This window comes from Coturnix japonica, chromosome 4 (assembly GCF_001577835.2).
Source record: "Coturnix japonica isolate 7356 chromosome 4, Coturnix japonica 2.1, whole genome shotgun sequence".
Taxonomy (NCBI): Eukaryota; Metazoa; Chordata; class Aves; order Galliformes; family Phasianidae; genus Coturnix; species Coturnix japonica.
The window spans coordinates 61,908,476-61,928,485 of record NC_029519.1 but is presented as its reverse complement, the minus strand read 5'-3'; the positions used below and the strand labels follow the sequence as shown (position 1 = coordinate 61,928,485).

The following is a 20,010-nucleotide window of genomic DNA, read 5'->3' as shown; positions in this document are numbered from 1 at the left end:
AGCATGAGGACGTTCATGAGACAAGTCTGATTTCTGACAGGACTGTGGCTGATTCCAGAGATTTTTTGAATTGTAGAAATGTGGCAAATGTTTTGAGACTTTCAGTTCTTACTGTTTAAGTTGGAAATGTTAAGCATGTTCTAATAGGCACCTTTTCCACTATTAAGGCATTACAGTGAAATAATTGCATTCCTTTCAATCCATTTAAGACCTTACATGGCTTCCACTAACAGTAAAAATAAAAGTAACAGCAATTAAAATAGCTGTTGGGTTTTCTTCTCTTTTCAGGAATTGACTAGCTACAAGGCTAAATAAATGAACTTTGTTGAAGGCAGTTTCTTTTGCTCCTGTCTGTATTTGAACCAGATGCTTAATCTGATTGTTCCTAGCATTTGTTTCACACAACAAAGAAAATCATGTTACTCATTTATTTGATAGTGCAGTGTTGCTTGTTTGTTTCTTGCTCTTCTGTCTGGGTTTGTCATGGCTTCGAAGCTGCTGCTTCTGGAGCCGTAACTACAAGCGTGCTGCATAATGGATGAGTTGAACTGATGGAGGCAGCAGGTGTTCCTGTAATGGAAAAGAGCAGTGTTTGTTATTGTTGTAAGCACCATCAATCCTGCTCCCTTTCTCGCTCTGTTCTCGGTGTCCTCCAAACAAAGACTCCCTGTATCTGGAGCAGCAGGAGAGAAAATAGCAGCAATCTACCCTGTGTGTAGTGTGTAGTGTTGCTGTTTTGTATCTCACGGGCAGCCTTTAAATGTATCTTGATTTGATGCTCTGGGTCTATCAGTGGTGTGTTTATCATTGCAGAGGGACAATGATACAGATTTACGAATTACACTTAGAGGAAAGCTCTATAAATGTCTACAAATAACTGTCCTCTTCCAGCTAAACAGGATGAATGAAAAATGGCTTTCAGGCCTAGTGCACATTACACTCTACAAGAGGGTCCGCTCCTGGGGGAGTGATGTGCTGAAAGATAGGTCTAACATTCTTCGCTTGGGAAAGGAGTATGGAACTACAGGGAGAGCAGAGGGGAGATAAATAATTGTTGCAGGATGGGAGAAAAGGAGATTCTGCTTCTTAGTTTTGTTCAAGCCAACTTCTGATCTTGGAAGTGTGATTACAAAGAGCACTCTGGCATTTGAAATCCTAAAGTACTTTATTTCTACATGAGTCAATAAAGTTTAGTGTTGAATCATAATAGCTTTGGGAAAGACTTGCCCAAATGGTTTGGTTGATTCTAGCTGTTCTGTTCTGTTATCACTTTGCCACTCCTGAGGCTGCAGGTGGACCTTGTTAGCATCACCCAGCTTTGCCTGACGTGCTCAGTCCCTGTGTGACTGTGTCCATTTGTGAGGCTGGGGTGCTGTCTGCCATAGGTCCTCTCTGCTCTGTCAGCACTGTGAGCCTGACTCCACCCTGGCCTGGTGGCCAAATGGTGCTTAAAGCTGGAATATCATTCAGAGGGTAAATGCTTTTCCTTAACTTGTCTCTGTGGAGGCAGGAACAGAAGCTCACTTAATTTCATAATAAATCTACTTCCAAAAGGTTATTAAAGAAGACCTCAAACGCATACGACCAAATTAAGGTTATTCTTCTTTCTGTAGGAAAGTGGATCATTTTTCTGCATTCTGTGGTTTGAAATTTCTTTATTTTTCCTGTTCAGAAGCTGGTAGCTCTGCATTTTTGTTTGCACATGACTGTAAAGTTATGGCATGCAGTTCCATTCCTGCTGGAAAATGTGCCGGGTGATGATCCAGAGTCTGGAGGGAACATCCAAGGAGCTGAGATAGCGCGCTCAGAAGCCTGACGGTTTTCCTCTCTCTTTTTTGTTTGGAAGAAGCAGAGTTTTGCAGTTACTCTTGACAGTAGATAAAATCATGCTTTTCAGCACTGTCTGTGTGAAATGACTTATTTCCCATAGGCAGTTTCTTGCTTTGCCTGCTCTAGGCTTGTCTGCAGAACCAGATCTTTAAATGTCTTGCCGAGCTATACTTTTATATATATATATATTTAAATTGTACAGACTGTAAATGGGGCAGTTTACATATGGACTTGTCTTGATATGACTTTAAAAGCTTCAAGGTAGACTGGTGCCTAGTGAGGCTCATCCGTGGCATTCCAGAGTCTCTATGTGACTTAAAGGCATAGTGTCATCTTTAAATGGTTGGTTAAATTCTGTAATGATTGGCTCAAGTGAGCACCTAATTTCTCCAAAAAAAAAACAAAAACAAAAAAAAAAACTAGTGTCTCTTGACAGGCATTTTTCATTGTGAATACACAGTAATTACTGAATTTTGCAGTCTGTCAGTTGACAGTGTCTAATGAAAAGTTGTACTTGTGGCTTCTAGTGTTCCTGTCTGTCTGGCTTCTAATGCGTGCAATCTTGAAACTACACATTCCTGGCACAAGGCAACACATTGGTGTCTAATAGTTGTTTGTCCAAGAGGCAGCAGACCAGTAAAACATAAATGCATTGGTAGTATAAAATAGCAGTGTGAAGGGGTGATTAACAAATCTAGATATTGCAGTGAATGCCTCTCTTCATTGCTTTGAGGCAGAGACATTGAGTTCAGTTTGGAATCTGCTGCTTGAGTTCTTGCTCTGTCTCTCCAGCTGTAATAAGTTGTCAGACAGCCCTGAATCAGAGGTGTTTAAAGTTCTAAGTTCTCTTCAAGCTGGAGGAGACAGAATAGAGGATTTTATCAGCAGATTTTTTTATTTCAGCATGTAGATGATGCAGCATAGATAATCCTGTACAAGTGTTTTTTTTCAAGCATCTGTGGATTTGCTGCTGTGAGATTCCGTAGCTGGAAAGGGGGAGTTGAATGGGTGCAGGTTTGGGTTTTGTCTTCTAGTTCCTTGCTTCTTCAGTGATGCCCAGACGCCTGATTTCCTGTTTTGTTGGTTAGCTGCTGCTGTAATCAACCTTAGGCAAAGGAAAAAAATGTCTCCAGGCCTTTGCTAAAAAAGACTTTGTCTGATTTGATAAAAAAAAAACAACCAAACAAACAGTCATTTAGACTAAGAGCTACACCGAGTAGCCAGAGCTTGAGTTCTCTTTCTATCAGCACTGATTCCAGCTTCAACAAATATCATACTAAGGAAACAATGAAGTTGAAATCAATGGCTATTGATTTGGGGCGTAGTTGCCTATATGGACTTATTTTGTCTGCATTCATCAAAAGAGGAACAATAGCACAGCAGTGCAGGTGTTTGTACTGGCAAGTCTCAGGGAATCATAATATAAAGAAGTAGGAAAATTTGTTGTAACTTTTATCGGCCTTTCATTTTCCAATGAGCAGACTGTTTAGCCTGGTTCAGTAAGAAAATAACAAGACCCTGGAGAAAGGTAAACCTGTGAGGTGTTTGTGAGAGCTACTAATTATTCGTCATCTGCTCCTCTTCCCTTCAAAGGTGCAGCCTCCAAGAAGGACTGGTTTGCCCTGAAGTACAGTGGGCCATAAGAAATGGTGTCTCTATTTACCTAGTCGGCAGCCAAGAGGGAGCCCTCCTGTAGGCGCAGGAGTGAGGCCTGGCTCTGTGGGAATGGTTGGGATGAGCTTTAATGAGGGCTTTGCACCAGTGTTCATCCTACATTGTTGTTTGGTGCTGTTGCACTTGTTTGGTCTCCATGGTGTGCTAGTCCTGGTCTCTGCTCCTCTCACATGCATGTGGGCTTTTTGTTCTTAAAGAAAGCAGTGCAGAGCTACAGGATGTATCGTTATGGTACGATGCTGCTACTATCAAATAAAAGTCATTCTCCTGAAATAACACTTAATTCCTCCTTATTCTCCCAAAGAAAGGAGGAGGATAAACACCTGCCTGGTAAATCCATGCAAAAGCCTGCAACTCCTCCTTCTTTAAAAAGTATTACAACTTAGAAACAGATGATGGATCCTACAGTGCAGGAAATAATGTTTCTCTTTTTTTCACAGATGCCTTATTTTTATTGTTTTAACCTATAAAAAGAGCCCTAAATTTAACCACTGATTGAAATGAAATTGCTTTTAAGTTCTCTCCTGCTGCTCTTTGCTCTTTTTCTCCACAAAATATTCAATACTTAATGAACATTTTCTGTCTCACCCTGCCCCTAAGGGAAGGCTGACACATTTGGAAATCACCTAAGCATGTATACAAACAGACTTAGGGAGATGAAAAAGGGAGCCTGCCCAATTTACTCTACCATGAAATTTTAGCCCTGCGTAGCAGTTTGCCAGCCAACTGGGATTGTACTACCAGATGTCCTGGCAGAGATGTGCACAGATCAGTGTGATCATAAATCCAAACAATGTATGGCAACTCCATATGTATAATGCTTGTATTACAAATGAAGAACTTTAGTACAGGAAGCCTTGGTGACGAGTGGAATTAGTGAGATCAAAACCTTCTTGGCCTTAACTTTAAAGCCTCAGGTAGGTAATAGTTGCTGATGCAGTGCTATATGCTAATGGGAATAGGAGGATGCCTGTGCATTACTGTCAGTAGTAAACCTCATTCACCTGCAGTTGTCTTCTCTCATTTTGCCTTGGCCATTCAGTGTGCAGAGCTATAGGGCAGATGTTCAGAGGCAGATCTCTCCTGGTGTGCTCCAAAACAACAAGGAGGTGTTGTCAGAGATCCAATAAACTCAAGGCCTGAGTCACCAAAACAGGGCTGGCCTGTGGTCATCAGAGTCACCTTGTGATTTGTCTTGAGCATAAGCGGAGATCTGTTATCTTTCTCTAAAGGTTTAATAGGAGGAGTAGGGATGGAGTGGGAGCTTGTTTTACTTTTTTTTCCCCCTGTATTTCTTTTGACAGGTTCCCTAAATGAAGTGCTAAGTGAACCTATTCTTTTTTGTGTGCACCTTAAATATAAATATGTGTCCGTTTATGAGGATTTAGAACTGCTTCCACTGAAGAGGCTGGGAGTTTGTTTGTGTCAGTGGCTATTGTTCTTTCATGCTGAATGTTGACACCAGTCTGTCATCTAACCCAGCTGATAGCACTGTGGTGACAGAGGGCATTTTAAAGCAATTAGAGGAAAATATGATTTCCTATATTTTACCCTATTGTTACTATGAGAAACAGAATCCCTATAAAGTGTGATAAAGAGCAAGTCAGCTCTTTGTCACTTCAAAGAATGGATCGAGGGTGTAATAGCAAGGGAGAACAAAGGAGACTTCAGAATGGCCAGTTAACTTTGCAAATTGCAGTTAAACTTCTGTAACCAAGAAGTGGGAGATCTGAAGATAAATGATATGAAGTGCTTTCTTTACAGATTAATCTTACTACTCAGGTGTGAGTTCTTATTCCCCTGCATTCTTTAAATTTCAGACCTCTGTAGCACAACATTTCAGGTGGTTCACTTACGGTTGCGTTCACCACTCTGATCTCATGCTGGTTTTGTCCAGAAATCTACACCAAAGATACTTAAGTGGTTCACCCTTTTATTGATTTGATAGTAAACTACCTCTACACTGTACAGCCCTGTGAAGCTTGTTGTGATGCTGGAAGATAAATACACCTGGACCAGGATGTGTTTCTCTCTGTTCATGCAGTCTCCACGTTTCTTTGCTGACGTCTGGTTTCCTCATGTTTTTTATATATAGCTGCTTAGAACTGGCTTATGTTGTAGCAATTTAAATCCCTGTGCTCTTGAGTAGAGAGAGAGAGCTCATACCATGATGTTGCACAGTGTTTAGTTCTACCAGCAGAGTAAAACTTGTCAGAACCAGGAGCTAATGAAAGCTGTCCTTCCATACAGTTCTTGTGCACAAATACAAAGCAGACTTTAACTTCATCAGTGTTGTTTAGTTCAGAAATCTCTTGTCTATGCTATATAAAGGAGGAATTTAATTTGCATACTTGTCTTTCTAGCTCAGATGTAATTCTGGAAATGAGGAGGTAGGAATTTATTACTCTGGAAGTGCCTTATCCTGACTGATATCTGAAAAACAGCTGTACATTATCTGTTGGTGACTCGTGTTGCTTATGTGATCCAGTGCATCTTATTTACACACTTGTGATTGTTACAGTTCAAGCCTTATTTTCACACCTCCCTGAAATAAAGGTAGTATGTATCCTAGTTGTGTGGCAGGGTGGACTTTTTACTTATAATTGATATGGGAGGAAGAAAAAGATTGTACAAAATGGAAATGCAGTGCACTTATATAGAAAGAATTGAAGAGCCCACCAAATGTCTTGAAAACCTTCTGTTCTTTGCTGTTATGTTTTGTAAACTCCCAAAAGTGTAACGAGTAACAAAGACCTCTCATTGCTGTGTCTGTATGTTTGTTCACTGCTTTATGTGCTGTTTTCAGATACACACATAGAAAATCAAGCTAGCTATTTTCAGAGTGTTGTCCATGGTTGACCTAGTGTTATTCATCTACTGGTATCTTGTTGGCTGACATACATTTCACCTGAGGACATCATCTGCTAATTTGACACCTTTCTTTTTAGTGCCCTTAAGCTGTTTTGACACTAGAGGCTTTGCAGGCTCAGTCTTACGGAGCACTAGCAGCAATACCAAGTGCAAGGAAGGAAAACAATATGAACTGAAGCTTGGTGAAAATAGAGCTGTGTAATACGGCACTGGTTAGTGGCTGGATGACAGCCGCACAATATGACATAGATTTAGTGGCAAGCATAGCTGCAAAGAACAAAGGAGTTAATCAGCAACAGTGATGTATATAAGAAGTGTTACTGTGTATAAATACATACTGAAATTGTTGCCTAAGCTTGTGATAGTCAGCCTGCTGTGGTTTAGTCTCCTAATACTCCTTTTGTAATAACTTATTTTATTGATTTTAGGTTTACTTTTCTGGGTTGCTAAGTGGTGGTGAATCTGAGAAACACATCCGGCAGTGGAATAATGGCTCTGTTTGCAGATGCTTGCAGCTTTTTAGAGAGGAAAATATTATCCAGATGATGGAAAAAAAAAAAAGAAAAGAAAAGAATCCATCCTCACATAAATGAAACACAGTAATAAGCATATTGTTTCACTTCTGTTCTGTTTTTGCATTACAGTATGATACAGAAAGACAACTCTTCCTATCAGCCTTATAGAACTTTAATTTAAAGTGCCAGGCTTTTCTTTAGGACTTGTTCGCAAGGTACAGCTGTGTTTTGTCCTTTTAAGATGCTTAGAACTTTTGGGCTCCTGCACTGCAGAGAATTACAATCTGCTGACATTGCAGCAGTGAGTAAGGAACTCATCACTGGATCTTGCTTTCCCTGGGGCTGCCAAAGTGTGTTTGTCCATACCTGTGATATGTTTCAGTTCTGAACATCAGTTCTCTGTAGTGTGAAAGCTGGTGGGCTAGAAGTGTGATCCTCCATTATTGGTTTTTGTGGACATGGTTGCAGATGTGTAGCTTTCTTCTTTCCAGTAAAGCTTGGCAAAAAAGCTCAGCAGCAGTGGCACATATATCAGTGCTGCTTACAGCAGTCACTGTAAAAAGGTAATCTGGTGGGAACAGAACTGTGCTGAGATCATATTCACAATATTAATGTAGGCCTGTGAAGCGTGCAGCAGTTTTGTAATATCATGGAAGCACATGTTTTCCATGCATAATAATGCATATATGTGTGTGTGCACGTGCCAGGAAACGGAGCTCTAAGTTCCTCTGGAAAAAATGAACACAGCTGTCTTGCTCCTCTCAGTCTCCTTTTGGGTTTATCTTTGATGTTTATGATGTCATCATCACACTTACCTTGAGTTTCTAGCCTTTATCTGTTGAGATTCTATGCATGTTAATTGCCTAAATCAGGAGACTTGTAGCTGATGAATGTTTTCCCTCTGCAGCTGGAGCATGTAGAATAGGCATAAGCCTCATGATGCCTCATTTACATCCAGTTCCTTTCTAAACAGGCCTGCACTGTTTCTAGACCTTCCCATCTTTCTTCACCTGCCGTCAGTTCTTGTTGTGCCTCTCACTAGAGTTGTTGTTCCAGCTGTGCATTTGCATTTCATGATTTTATTCATGCAACCAGATAACATAATACGAAACCCTCCTACATCAGCAGTAATGACAGCAATACTCATGGGATAGCTGTTGGCAGGTTGATTCTTACTTAACCGTGTTAACAGTTTTGGTACTGCTCCCTGGTGGAGGTGGATGTTCAACAAACACACATGCAAAGATTAAATTCCGCAGCTGGGATTTCTGATGTTGCTTTATGTTAAGGAGTGAAATAAAACGCCTACTATCTGTTTTTTATTTCCCTGCACAGAGGTCTTTCTCCGTGAGATGAGTTTTGTTGAAAGAGCTCTTCCTATTCTCTTCTATTCTGTACTTTATTCTATTCATGAAATAAATGTCGGCTCAGTCTCTGGTTCATCCTGAACGCAAATGGTTGTGTTGTTACAATTTCCCTCTGTCTCAGCAGATCAAGATTAGAGATGAATCTCTATGACTAGAAATAGTTTGGGTGATTAGGAATCATTTCCTTCTGGCAAATTGTCTGGTTTCTGCTGAAATCTGAGGACAACCCCGTGCCTTGTTCTACTATATGTATTTGAATAAAACATGATTGCTGACTTAAGAGGGAGTTAGAGTTTGTAAAGTATCATACCAGTTTGGGGGAGGAATTATATCATACCATACTGAAAAAGAGTATCTTTATAAGTAAGCAGACGATTAAGCTTTAGGCTTCATATTTGCACTTCAATTTAAAAAAGAAAGAAAAAAAGTGTTGTCCTCTGTCCAAGACTATGTATAGTCACAACCATTTGTGAAGCCAGTGCAGCACTAATCCCGTGGGAAAGTGCCAAACTTGTCAGCTTTTATAAATTGCTGTCTTTATGACAGGAAACTGGGAGGGGAAGGTCTTGTATCTGAATGGAACAGCAAGGAGAAAGCTGGTATGTCAGGCAGATGTATCCCCAAGCCACTGTTCTCTGTGGTGAAAGCAATGCCAGGAGCATGGGTCTTGTTGAAAGATTGGATGGAGTCCATGAGAACTCTGTAAGCATCCGGTAGATGTTTTGGCTGGATGAGGAGAAAAACCTCTTGGAGGACAATTGGAAACAAGGCAGACCTTTTCATTTCTTTTGTTCCTGTTCAGCTTTCTCTAAACATAGCAACTATTTTTACGTAATTGTTGGTAGTAATAATGTGTATTCTCTACCTTTGCCTGAACACATCGTATGTGGAGAATGGTTTGAGGCTGAGTGTCAAGCCATTGTCAACATGGCGGTGAGTCATACACAGGTGTTTATCATGTCTGTAGCATCTGGCACCTTCAGGCAACATGAGGGTTACTGGGTGTTTCCTTGATGGCCTGCCTCTAAGCAGCAGAGGCTAGCTTAAGAGTTCATTATGCAGAACATGCCCCCTGGTATAAGCATCCTTGACAGGGATGAGTAGGTGCCTAAACTTCAGCTTCCACTGAGTTTATATTCACTCTCACAGTTGACTTTGTGATATGCAATATTTCATATGACAAGGAGTACTGTGGGGAGTGTCTGGAGGGCTACAAAAGTGCTTCTGGTTGGATTTGCTTATTCTACAGAGGTGACTGATTAAAGACCTGAAGTTCAAGTCCAATGCAAAATTGCACAAATGCATAGTTTGTCTAAATAAAGTATTTCTGAAATTCAGAGTGCTTTAGAATAAAACTTTTTAAATGTTCCAAAGGCTTCAGTGTCATCTCTGGGCTTTTGTATATGTATATATATATCAAAGCAACGGCTCTGTTATAATCTGTAATTGCATTGGCCAGAGCAGATACTTTGCTCAACGTGTTAAGCAGATCAGTCAACTGGGAATGAGGAACCTGGTTGATACACACGATGTAGCCCTCTAGCAATGCCTATCAGGTTCCGCTGCTTCCTTTGCAGCAGATGCTTTATCTGTATGCTATGAATTGCTCTTGGAAAGAACACCTTTTAATGTATGCCACCCTTGTTTCCCTCTGTGTTTTTGCAGCAAGTGACTGGCAGAAGTTTTGGTGAGAAGGACTTTCGTTCTGGGTTAGAAAACGGCATTCTTCTGTGTGAGTAAGTAACAGAGTTTTTAGTCTTGAACACATTCTTGACTATAGATGAAATGAACTTTAGCTGGTACGTCTGATTGCTGGTTTCCTTTTGCAGGTTTTGATGTTGTGCATGCTGGTTATTTCACCGTAGCATCCTTTCAGCGCCAACGGTCTTTTGTTACAGTGAGAATCAAAATGTGGCTTAAAGAAAGCAAGTTTTAGAGAGTGCTTCCCTCACTCCACCCCAGCTTCATAGTTGAGTTATGTAAAGTGAAAACGGTGTTTGCTTTTCTGGTTTCCTTTTATTTGAAGATGTTAACCACAGATTGGCAAATGGTGTTCCACACCTGTCTACAGTTGTCTCCGCTCCAGTGAAGTGTTTTGGGCCAGCGCCAGGTTCAAGCACTGTCAGGAATTAACCATCTGAACACACTCAGCAACTTTTATAGTTTCTGGAAAGTTTATACGTCCTCTGGATTTTACCTGGAGGTGTATTGGAAATGATGTGTTTTGTAAGTTTTGGACAGACGATGCAAGTTAACTACTCCACGTTTTTCTTTGTGGTTATAACGGCAAGTGTTTTGGCAGTCTTCCAAAAGCACGTGACTTCGAATGCCAAAGCTAGTGACTTTAAAGAGATGTTTGGAAGTGTGCTCTATGCCCCTAGTTCTTTGAAAATCCCATGCAGGATGTCAGGAGTTTCGGAGATTGAACTGACCTGAACCATATGTAGGTACTATTTTCTTCCCCTGGGAAGGCAGAGTTGTCAGTGAAGTAGGTAAAAACTGCCTTTGCACAACAGAAAGATGAAGCTTGTGCAGAAGAACTGACTGCATATTGGAATTTATGAGTGAGATCTCCTGGGACATTTAGCCAGAGCACTGCAGCTACTGGTTTTTCTATACTACAAAAGGCACTAGAACATTGTTTTCAGTAGTATGGTTGAGCTAATATTCTTTAAGTCAACTGCAGGTAGCTTACAAGAGCTTTGAAACTTGTGCAAGTACTGTTGTCTATCTCACAGGTATAAGTAATCTGCCTCAACTTCAGCTGCTAAAGTGTGAAAATGCATAAAGGAACTGATCTTGTTTAATTGTAGTTGCATGTCTTTGCTGAGGAGTAGCTTTGAGAGGAGGGAAGTAGTTGTTTTTGTTGATCAGATGTGTAAACTCAGGAGCATCATGGTGTCCATCTCTCTGTATGGAAGGGTTGCCTCTTACTCAAGGTCTCTCCCTGTGTTCAATGGAAGTCACCTCGTAGTGCTCTTTGAATGGTTAGTAGATAAAATTCTACTAGGCTGCAGAGCATTACCAAGATAACTTCCACTTTGGCCTTGCTAATGATGAACACAGACAAGTTACCACAGACAATATCTCTCAACCTCCTTTGTCTCAGCTGACCTCAACAAGTAAATGAAAGTTGCATCTCAGCGTCTCTGAGAAGCTGCTGAAGGCAAGAAAGGAATTCTAGGTGTTGCAGGCTTCTGAAGAAGTAAGAAGTCATTACCTTTAGCCTGGAATATCTGATTTGTTACTCAGACATTTTAGGAAGAAGCAAAACTTGTCTCAGCTAACCCCTTGGAATAGCAATGATCGGTAATGTCATTAGCTGACAGCTCATGGCTGGACATTTGTGGGTGATGCTTGTTTGAGCTCAGAGTGGTGCTGACTTTCAGGTGGCTTTTTTCAGTGCTCTTGCTTATTATTGTGTTTTGAGATGAAGCCTGAAAGTGAGCCTGAGTCCTGAGGGAACCCAGCAGTTAGAAGGCTGGGAACTAATGTCAGCAGGTGGAATCTGCCACTGTGCCAGGACTCTGAAACCCTGGACCCTGCAGGCTTTTTGTACATAAAAAGGGAGGGGAGGAGAGGCTGGCACCATGGCAGAATCCAGTCTGCTAACAGTTGGACAAGACATGTGCAAAATGACCCAGGGGACATCTTTGTCTGTCTGCAGCAGGTTGCTGGAGCCTTACATGCAGTAATGCCAGGCCTTGCTCCAATTGGTTGCAGTGTCTATAGCCTACACTTGTTTAGTGCAGGTTCCTGTTTTCAGCAGAGCAGTAACAGAAATCTTTCCTTCTTTTGTGCACTTCTTAAAGGGATATTTCAAAACCTGTAGTGGCATTCACGAGCTGTTTGTGGCATTTCCCTTCTGTGCTGACAAACCCTAGACTAATAAATCTCTTCCAGCTGTGGTTCTGGCTATTAGCAGACTACCAAGATGTGAATGCTTGAGGTACTACTGTAGCAAACTCTGGCAGACATCATTATGCTAGTTATAAATCACTCATTCACATCTAGCAACCATGTACATATTTCAGTACATTAAAACTAACGTAACTGTGCTGTGCTGGTAGCATGGGCTCTCGGCAGGGACATTGTGCTCTGGCAGTCTAACTAATGGGAAGCCTCACACTCAAGTTAGCCACAGGCACCTGCAGGACCTTGTGCCTGATTCCCTAGTAGTGTCTGCATGGTTGTTGGCATCTAGATCTAGCCTCGTTATGATACTTTTAAAGCTCATTGCGCTCAGCTCAGGAGCATATTTAAACAACGCAGGATGCAATGAAGTTACATGCTGACAGATGGGAATAACACAAGTCCTTCCTTCTTTCTGGATTTGAAAGCCCACTTGTGCAGTTTCCCTGACAGTACCAGCTCTGATTGTTCACCCAGCTGTGCTTAGAAGCCAATGACTACCACTTCTGTTTCTCTGGAATGATTTATTTCAAGGCTCTGTAGCATATCTGTCTGACATTGGTACAGATGGTGACTTCAGCAAGGGCTGTCAACATAGCTAGGAGTTGCAATTCAAACTCTGTTCTTGCCTTATGTATTAAATTGTTATATGTGAAGACTGAGGAGCTTCCTGGCTGCACTCTGCATGTGTGGGTAAATGTGCCCTGCTGGGGACATGACAGGAAACTATTTGATGGAAGAATACAAAACCAACAGCAACAAATACCTCAAGAAATACCGATTTCTGCTCTGGCACGTTCTTTTTCTTTTGGTTACGTGGTTTGTTCTATTTTGTTGCTGCTATGTAGATTTGATGTTAAGGTTTGACCCAGCTATCGTAAGAAGCTAGAATTACTGAAGAATAAATTAGTTTGATATTGCAGGTGTTGCTATGCTGTAGATTCAGGCATCTGAATGATGGTTAACTGCAACAGGAAAAGTATATGCGTTCTCCTTTCACCTGCTGTACTGATACTTTAGTACCTCTTATTGCCCTGTCCTCCTGCAAGTTTTCTACTTTCACATTCAGCATTCAGCAGTTAGAGAGGATGCAAGATTTGCAAAATCCAAGTTATTTACTTGCCTTGATGATACGACACACAAAGGGTGAAAGTCCCTAGTAAATTGAGAAATATAACAGGAAGCATTTATTGATGAGCAATTGGCATCATACTTTCTCTAAAGCTTTCTCCAGAATCAAGTGGTATGAGAAGTCCAGCCACACTGTAAGTTTGTACCAGTGATAACAAGACTCTACTGAAGGAGTCGGACCAAGAGGTAAAGTTCTAAATGAGTAGCAACAGTTGGGATGTGGACTGTAGAGAAAGGGCTTCAACTCAAAGCAAATCCATGTTCATATATCTGCACCAGTGATTTGACTTGGCATTGAAGTTAAGCAGTGTCCTGCTAGGAGGTGATAACACAGATTCTGTATGTAGAACAGATTATCTGCGTGTCCGCTTTATGTCTGTGAGTGAATCAGTTAATAGCAGTAAATGCAGCCATAATAAGTGCTAACAAAAATTTAACTTCATACCTTGGAAAGCCATGGTGTTAATGCATAAAAGTGAAGGAGTAATAAACATATATGATCAAACATAGGTGCCACTTGCATGTGAAATTCTGGATACCCTTTTATGAGCATTTTCCTAAAGTTTTTTCCTTTTTTTTTTCTTCCCCCTAAGGCATTCACTATGTACTACTCTACAAAACGTTATGTAGCTTAGTAAAATGGGCAGAAACAGTGTTTATTGGGTTTAGTTAGCACTCTGATGCTATAAAATTTTCTCTGTTTTGTGAAAGAGCAAATATAATGGTGGTTTATTGCTCTTAGTCTGGATGAAGTTGCTTATATATAGTGAGTGGAAGGAAAAATTTTATCCTTATGCAAGAAAATGTCCAGGAAGGGCCCTTCCCTTCAATCATGCATGCCCTTAAAAAAGCCTGCAATCTTTCTTGTACTTTTAAATTTGAAATGAATAAATAAATAAATAAAATAGATTATTTGAATAGTAATTAAGGCAAAAATGAAGTGTGATTAGAAACGTGCATGAGCTGAAAGTGATTGCGATTAAGAACTACTTAATGGAATTTATCATTTACTCTGTCATGAGAATAATTTTCTTCCATAAATAAGAAATCTCCTTGGCTTGTGTTCTTTATGTCTCTGGTGATGAATGAGCTGCTTATTCTCAGAGAGCAGGCTTTCTTAAGGCTTGCATCATGGCTATCATGCATCTGACCAAGCTTTGGGCTGGCATGAATGCTGTTTTCAGTAAAAGCTGGATATACGCCAAATCAGTGCAAGTATAATGCTATGGAATAGAAAAACTTTGGTTTTGAGTCAATGGTAGTGTTAGGTGTGGAACCTTACTTCAGAGCAGCTTTAGTTGAATGTGTAGTATTTCATTTTGGCGCTTTAAGAATCAGATTCTTCTTGCAAGCTAATGTCTTTTATTTAAAATTGCTCTACTTCTTATGGAAACCTGGGGAAAATAAGTATGCAGTTGCCTTTGTAGATTGTAGGATTTTGGTATGTCATTTTACTTATCTGTCAGTGGTAAGAGCCTGGCATCAATACAGCACTCAGCTGTACAGTGTAAAATGCAGGTACTCGTGCTTAATTAAGTTTTGTTTGAATTTGGTATTCCTGGAAGCCAAGAAGGTATTTGAGTTTCACAGGCGTACTTGAAATCTTTAATGTGACCCATGCCTCAAGGTAAGAAGGGATTGGTGTTCTCCTGCAGTTTTCAGGCAGCATATTGTAAAGCCAAAACATAATCAGCATCGTGGATTTGGCATGGCTCCAATTTAGAGAGATGGGCCCCAAGGCTCATTAAGCATTGAGATTTAGGTTCATGTGAGGACATCTGAAACAGTTTTATATGAACCCAGAGTTTTTCATCTTTAAGTTTTACTGCGATGTTAAGATGACGATCTACTAATTAGTATAGCTTAGGTTGAGGGGTCAAGGGTGATGTGGACCATAATGTTTAGCATGAGAAGGAGAGAATGGCCATTGAGGGGCATGCTCAAGTATGATTAAAATGGCCTGTCTTTGAAACTATGTTAAGAAAATATATGCATCTCAGCAGACTAAATAGTGGGGTTTTTCCAGAGCAATTTTGTGATTGACAGAGCAGGAGGCTCTGGAACACTGATCCATTCAAACTGAGTTTTGCTGAAGTGCAAAACAAGGTGATCCTGTGAGAGGTTTCAGCTTTCCAAGAGCACATGTTTAAGAGCTTGTTTTGAATGAATACTTCGGGTAATTAACCACTCTTACTGCCACCTTATAACAGGGGGAGTTGTAAATTCTGTAGGTACATGAGATGTTCTACATGTCATTCATTGTGGCGGTAGGTTCTGTATAAATAATCCTTGTGAAGGCACAATCTTCCCTGTTGCCTTTCTTGAGCCGCTTTGCAACAACTCTTATTCCTATTTCTAGTTGGCAGAGTATAGACCATGTTATGCTGTATTTGGCTTGACTTTTCTTAGTCCTACTGGTTTGCATAGTTATTTATTCTCCTTTCACTTATCAGACTGGACTGTGAGGCCTTTATATGACAAAGGCAGTTCTGTCTTGCATGTTAAAAAAGCACCTTGTTCATCTGACACTAAATAAATAATAACAGGGACATCATTAGCAATCACTCAAGAATGTTTTCCCAAAAATATTTTTGTGACCTTGAGAACGACTCCATATTTTGAAACTTCTTTGCCACTTCCTTTGCAACAAAGTCTTTTGACTTTTTGTTGTCTGCACTGTATCAATGTGTTTGTTCATATTTAAGATTAATGGTGTGTTTTCTTCATCTTTTCAACTATTTGGGGCATGTTGGAGGTGCCATTATATAGCACAAGTTCATAATACGGAAATACTAAAAGTGTCTGGACCAGTAATTGTCTAGATCTGAAAAGCTGATTGTTAAAATCTAAGTCTGTAAAACTTGATTTTAAAATGAGAATTGTCTCCTTACTGTGGGTAGGATTTTGTGGATATGATTTCCTAAACTCTCAAATATGAAATACCTTTTTGCTTTAAGTGTAGGTCATTAGTCAGCTTTTCTTTTTAGGAATATGATCTGCTGTTTGAGCTAAGAACTCTTGTTGGATGCATACCCGTCCAGCCTGGATTCATCTGTGAACCACACATCATTTCAGCCTTTCATTTTTCCATTTCTGAAGCTTATTCTCTGAAATTTTTCCTCTTAGAAGCAAAGTCTTCTTGGAGGCTGGATTTGGCAGCCATCCTTTGAATATTTTCTTAACTGACGCTTTCTTGCAAGAATTTCATGTGCAGTTGTCTTGGTGCTTTTCATTAGATCTTTTATCAGCTGTTGCCTGAAACGCCTTCTTCTCCTGGCAGAAGCCTTTCAAATTCTTAACCGGTGATAAACAACCCCAGGAAGGTCTAGTAGGTTAGTCACACAGTGGCTAGTACTGATTTCAGCCTGTCTGTCCTACTGCAGAGATACCTTATCTCCTGGAATTTCAAGCCTTGGGGACTGTACCAAATAGAGTAATTGATTCTCCCCATATGTACCAGAGCTGTTTTTCACAAGGGGAAGGAAGTGACTTAGCTTCTCCCTCTAAGAGTGGGACTGGATCAACTTTCCATTGCTGTGTGTCCTGTTATTTTCATAAGGTAAGGCTGTTCCCGTGCAGAGTTTTACCAAGCTGTGCCTAACAGCTTATCACCAAAGGATCTAAGTCAATGCCTAGTTGAGAGAAGGGGTAGATGGGATGGATGTGTAAATGTTGTGTTGAAAGTGGGAAGAGAGCTTTAAGGAGAGAAGTGAAAAGCAGGACTGACTTAACTCAGGACAAGGGCATAAATGCCAGAAAAGCAGGACAGAAATCCTAGCTGAGAGTTTGAAGGACCTTGGTAATGGGTCAGGTGTGTGCATGCAGGGACTCTGTTTTACATATAGAACCTGAAGAGCTTTGGTTTAACCCTGTGTTGGATTGCTGTTTTGGGGGGGGGGGGTTTGGTGGGATTTTTTTTCCCATCATATTATACCTGAATTCTTCCAAGAACTGTTCTGCCTCATGTATTTTCATTTTGCTATGTTTTTGCTTCTTTCACTGTTAAAATGTTTCTTGAGATTTCCTTGTCATTTGTTCCTTTTGGTTATGTCAGTTACACACTTTTTAGTCCCTGTTTTTGTCACGTGCTTGCAAAAGTGATGGATCTAACTTGTCTAACCTGATTGGGGGTATAGGGCCTTAGCTGCTTGATGTGTCCATGGGTTATGTTGATTTCCTCCCCTGTGGTATGAAAGTGATATGGTTAACTTTTATAATAAACATAAATGTTGTGAAAAGAAAGCATAGAATACTGTGTACGTGTTACAACTGATGTGGAAGCTGATGGATTCTACCTTGTTCCCACAACATTTATTCTGACAGAATACTGTGAAGTTGTTTTGTCTCTTCTGGGGGAGGGGAAGGATATTATCTCATAACATCTTCAGAGACGACCCATATGGCTGGACAACAGATGACGGAATTCTTCCCCTGTCTGTAGATGCCTGTAGTGCAGTCATCTAGCTTTGCTGTGCAGTTAAGTGCAGAAGAAATACTTGCTTCTGGTAAAAGTCATGTTGTCTCATCCTGGATGCCTGTAGTCCATTAGCTAGAACAGTGCTTTGCCAGGTACCATTTGCCATGGTTTCTGAGGGGTTCTAGTGGCTTTTTTACAACATCTTATTTGAGTGGAAGGGAAAGTACTGCAAGCAGCAAATATGTATAAACAAATCAGCTCACACAGATATGGTCAGGGCTATGGCTGGGAGAGTGGCATGGCCAAGAACTGTAGCTGTAGAGGGCCTGCAAATGGAGCCAATGTAGTGGGGCTGTAGGAAGGGTTAGGCAGCAAAAATTCTCTCTTCTGTGAATTTGTTCCCTGGGGGTCATGTCTTCACCTATGAATGCACCTAGGGTGAGGGCTGGGAGCATGACAATGCCTGGAGCTGCTGCTGTGGCAGGGCTGGAAAGGGGCTGCCATAGGAAGGTGTGCATCAGAAAGGGTTTTCCCAACAGTAAGATTTACCCCTGGGTCATTGCTGAGGGCCTTAGGCCAAATCTGCAGTGCAGTCTGGATGGGTATTTTGTTGGCTCTGTGTTTCCACAGAAACTTGCTGGAGTTGGTAGAATTTCACGTATCAAGACAGAGGCTCTATATGAGTCCAGACAGCACAGAAAAAATGAGTTTGCGTGTGTTGGTCTGTGTATGAAGAGGTGTATTTGGGAGCTCTCTTGGAGAAACGAGCAGATAGTGACTGTAGGACTGAGGGCTGACACCGTGACACTGTGTAAACAGCGCAGCTTCTCAGCCAGGCTGGTGGCTGGGCGAGCTGGCGACACTCAGTGTTTTGGCATCAGGACTGTTGCTCTAGATGAGGCAATAATTTAGAAGCAGCCAGACTGGTCTGGAAGAAATCTGCCTTTGGCACGTTCTGCAGTGGGCCAGTCCTGGAGGTTTTAGTGCCAGACCATTTAGAGATGTTTCCAACAGGAGGTAAACATTTTAATAATAGAGACCTTTCTTCCTCAGGCTTTTCCATCCTGCCCTGGCCCATTTCCTCCCACTTCAGACTCCAAACAGTGATCTAAAGTGTTGTTTATTCCCTACTCTTTTCCTTCCTCTCGTCTTACCCCTCCCCCATATCTGACAGGGAATCCTGTACACACCAGTCGGAAAGTTTACTGGGAATGGGATTTGACTTTGGGGTTTCCATTAAGGCCTCGTTATTTTACTTTTTGTTGTTGCTTATGGCATTTAATAGGCTCTTGCAGTATGTGTTATTGTGCCTGGTATATTCACATATTAGTAATAAAGAAAATTGGATGTTTTTGTAATAAATATTTTTTCCTTCAGACAGAATAGGTACAACATAAGTCACAACTAGAACTAGACACACACAGAACTAGAGTATTCAAGTAGTGCCATGAAGGAAAAGAAATCTTACATTGCCTGTTGCAGCAGCTGAATGAAAAATTACTACTTTATAGGACTGCTGCTTTGCAAGTCTGAAAAACAAGTTTGTGCATTTGGGGAAAATGAAGTAATTTTTGTTTGTCCTCTCTCGAATAAAAAATTATGATCATAGAAAAAGAGATGTATTATTCTTTCTGTGCTATTCTATGTATCAAGAGGTTAAAGAAAAAGAAAAGGTTGGGTTTTTGTATATGAAGTATATTCTTTCACTGTTTGTTTCCTAGCATGTGAGAGCTCCAGATTTTATCATAAGCAGCAGTGGGGAACAGTACAGCAATTTTTATGAGGTTGAGCTACTGTTTTTACCTGCAAAAAGATTTTAAAAAAGATATATATATATATATATATATATATATATATATATATATATATATAATTTATACCTCAGCTTTCTCGAATGCTATATATTATATATATATATTCGAGAAAGCTATATAATATATTATATTATACAATTTTACATTGTATTCTTTGCCACTCGTGGTTACAGTAGGCTGCTGGAAAGGGCGGTTTCTGAATGGATGGAGTGTCAGCAGAGTGGGAGATTCCTTCCTTTTCATTGTGGGTACTCGGACAGTTTTAAACACACTCCCTTTTGTTGATCTCTTTCAAGATCTTAAATTTGAAGTGATTGTCTTGATCTAATAATTTATTTATTTTTTTCTCAATGGTTGAGATGGAATTTTCAGCCCTTGGATAAAAAGCATGAGATTTTCATTTGGGAGAAGAGTGACAGGGAAACACGGTTTGTTACAAGAGGAGGTTATGATGAAAATGCCTCACCCTGCAGTGTCAA

General features: G+C 40.5%; 1 protein-coding gene across 12 annotated transcripts in view; it reads left to right on the top strand.

Annotated features, from left to right (window-relative positions):
* The window catches only part of LIMCH1 (LIM and calponin homology domains 1), a 153,388-nt gene that overhangs the window by 47,626 nt on the left and 85,752 nt on the right, over positions 1 to 20,010 (top strand). For 11 of the 12 annotated variants that reach the window (XM_032444096.1, XM_032444102.1, XM_032444103.1 and 8 more), the window contains one exon: positions 9,923 to 9,993. In XM_032444096.1, the coding sequence (XP_032299987.1) occupies positions 9,923 to 9,993 (71 nt within the window). Of the gene's footprint in view, positions 1 to 9,922; positions 9,994 to 20,010 lie in introns of those variants that run through there. The other variant, XM_032444101.1, reaches the window with a different exon arrangement.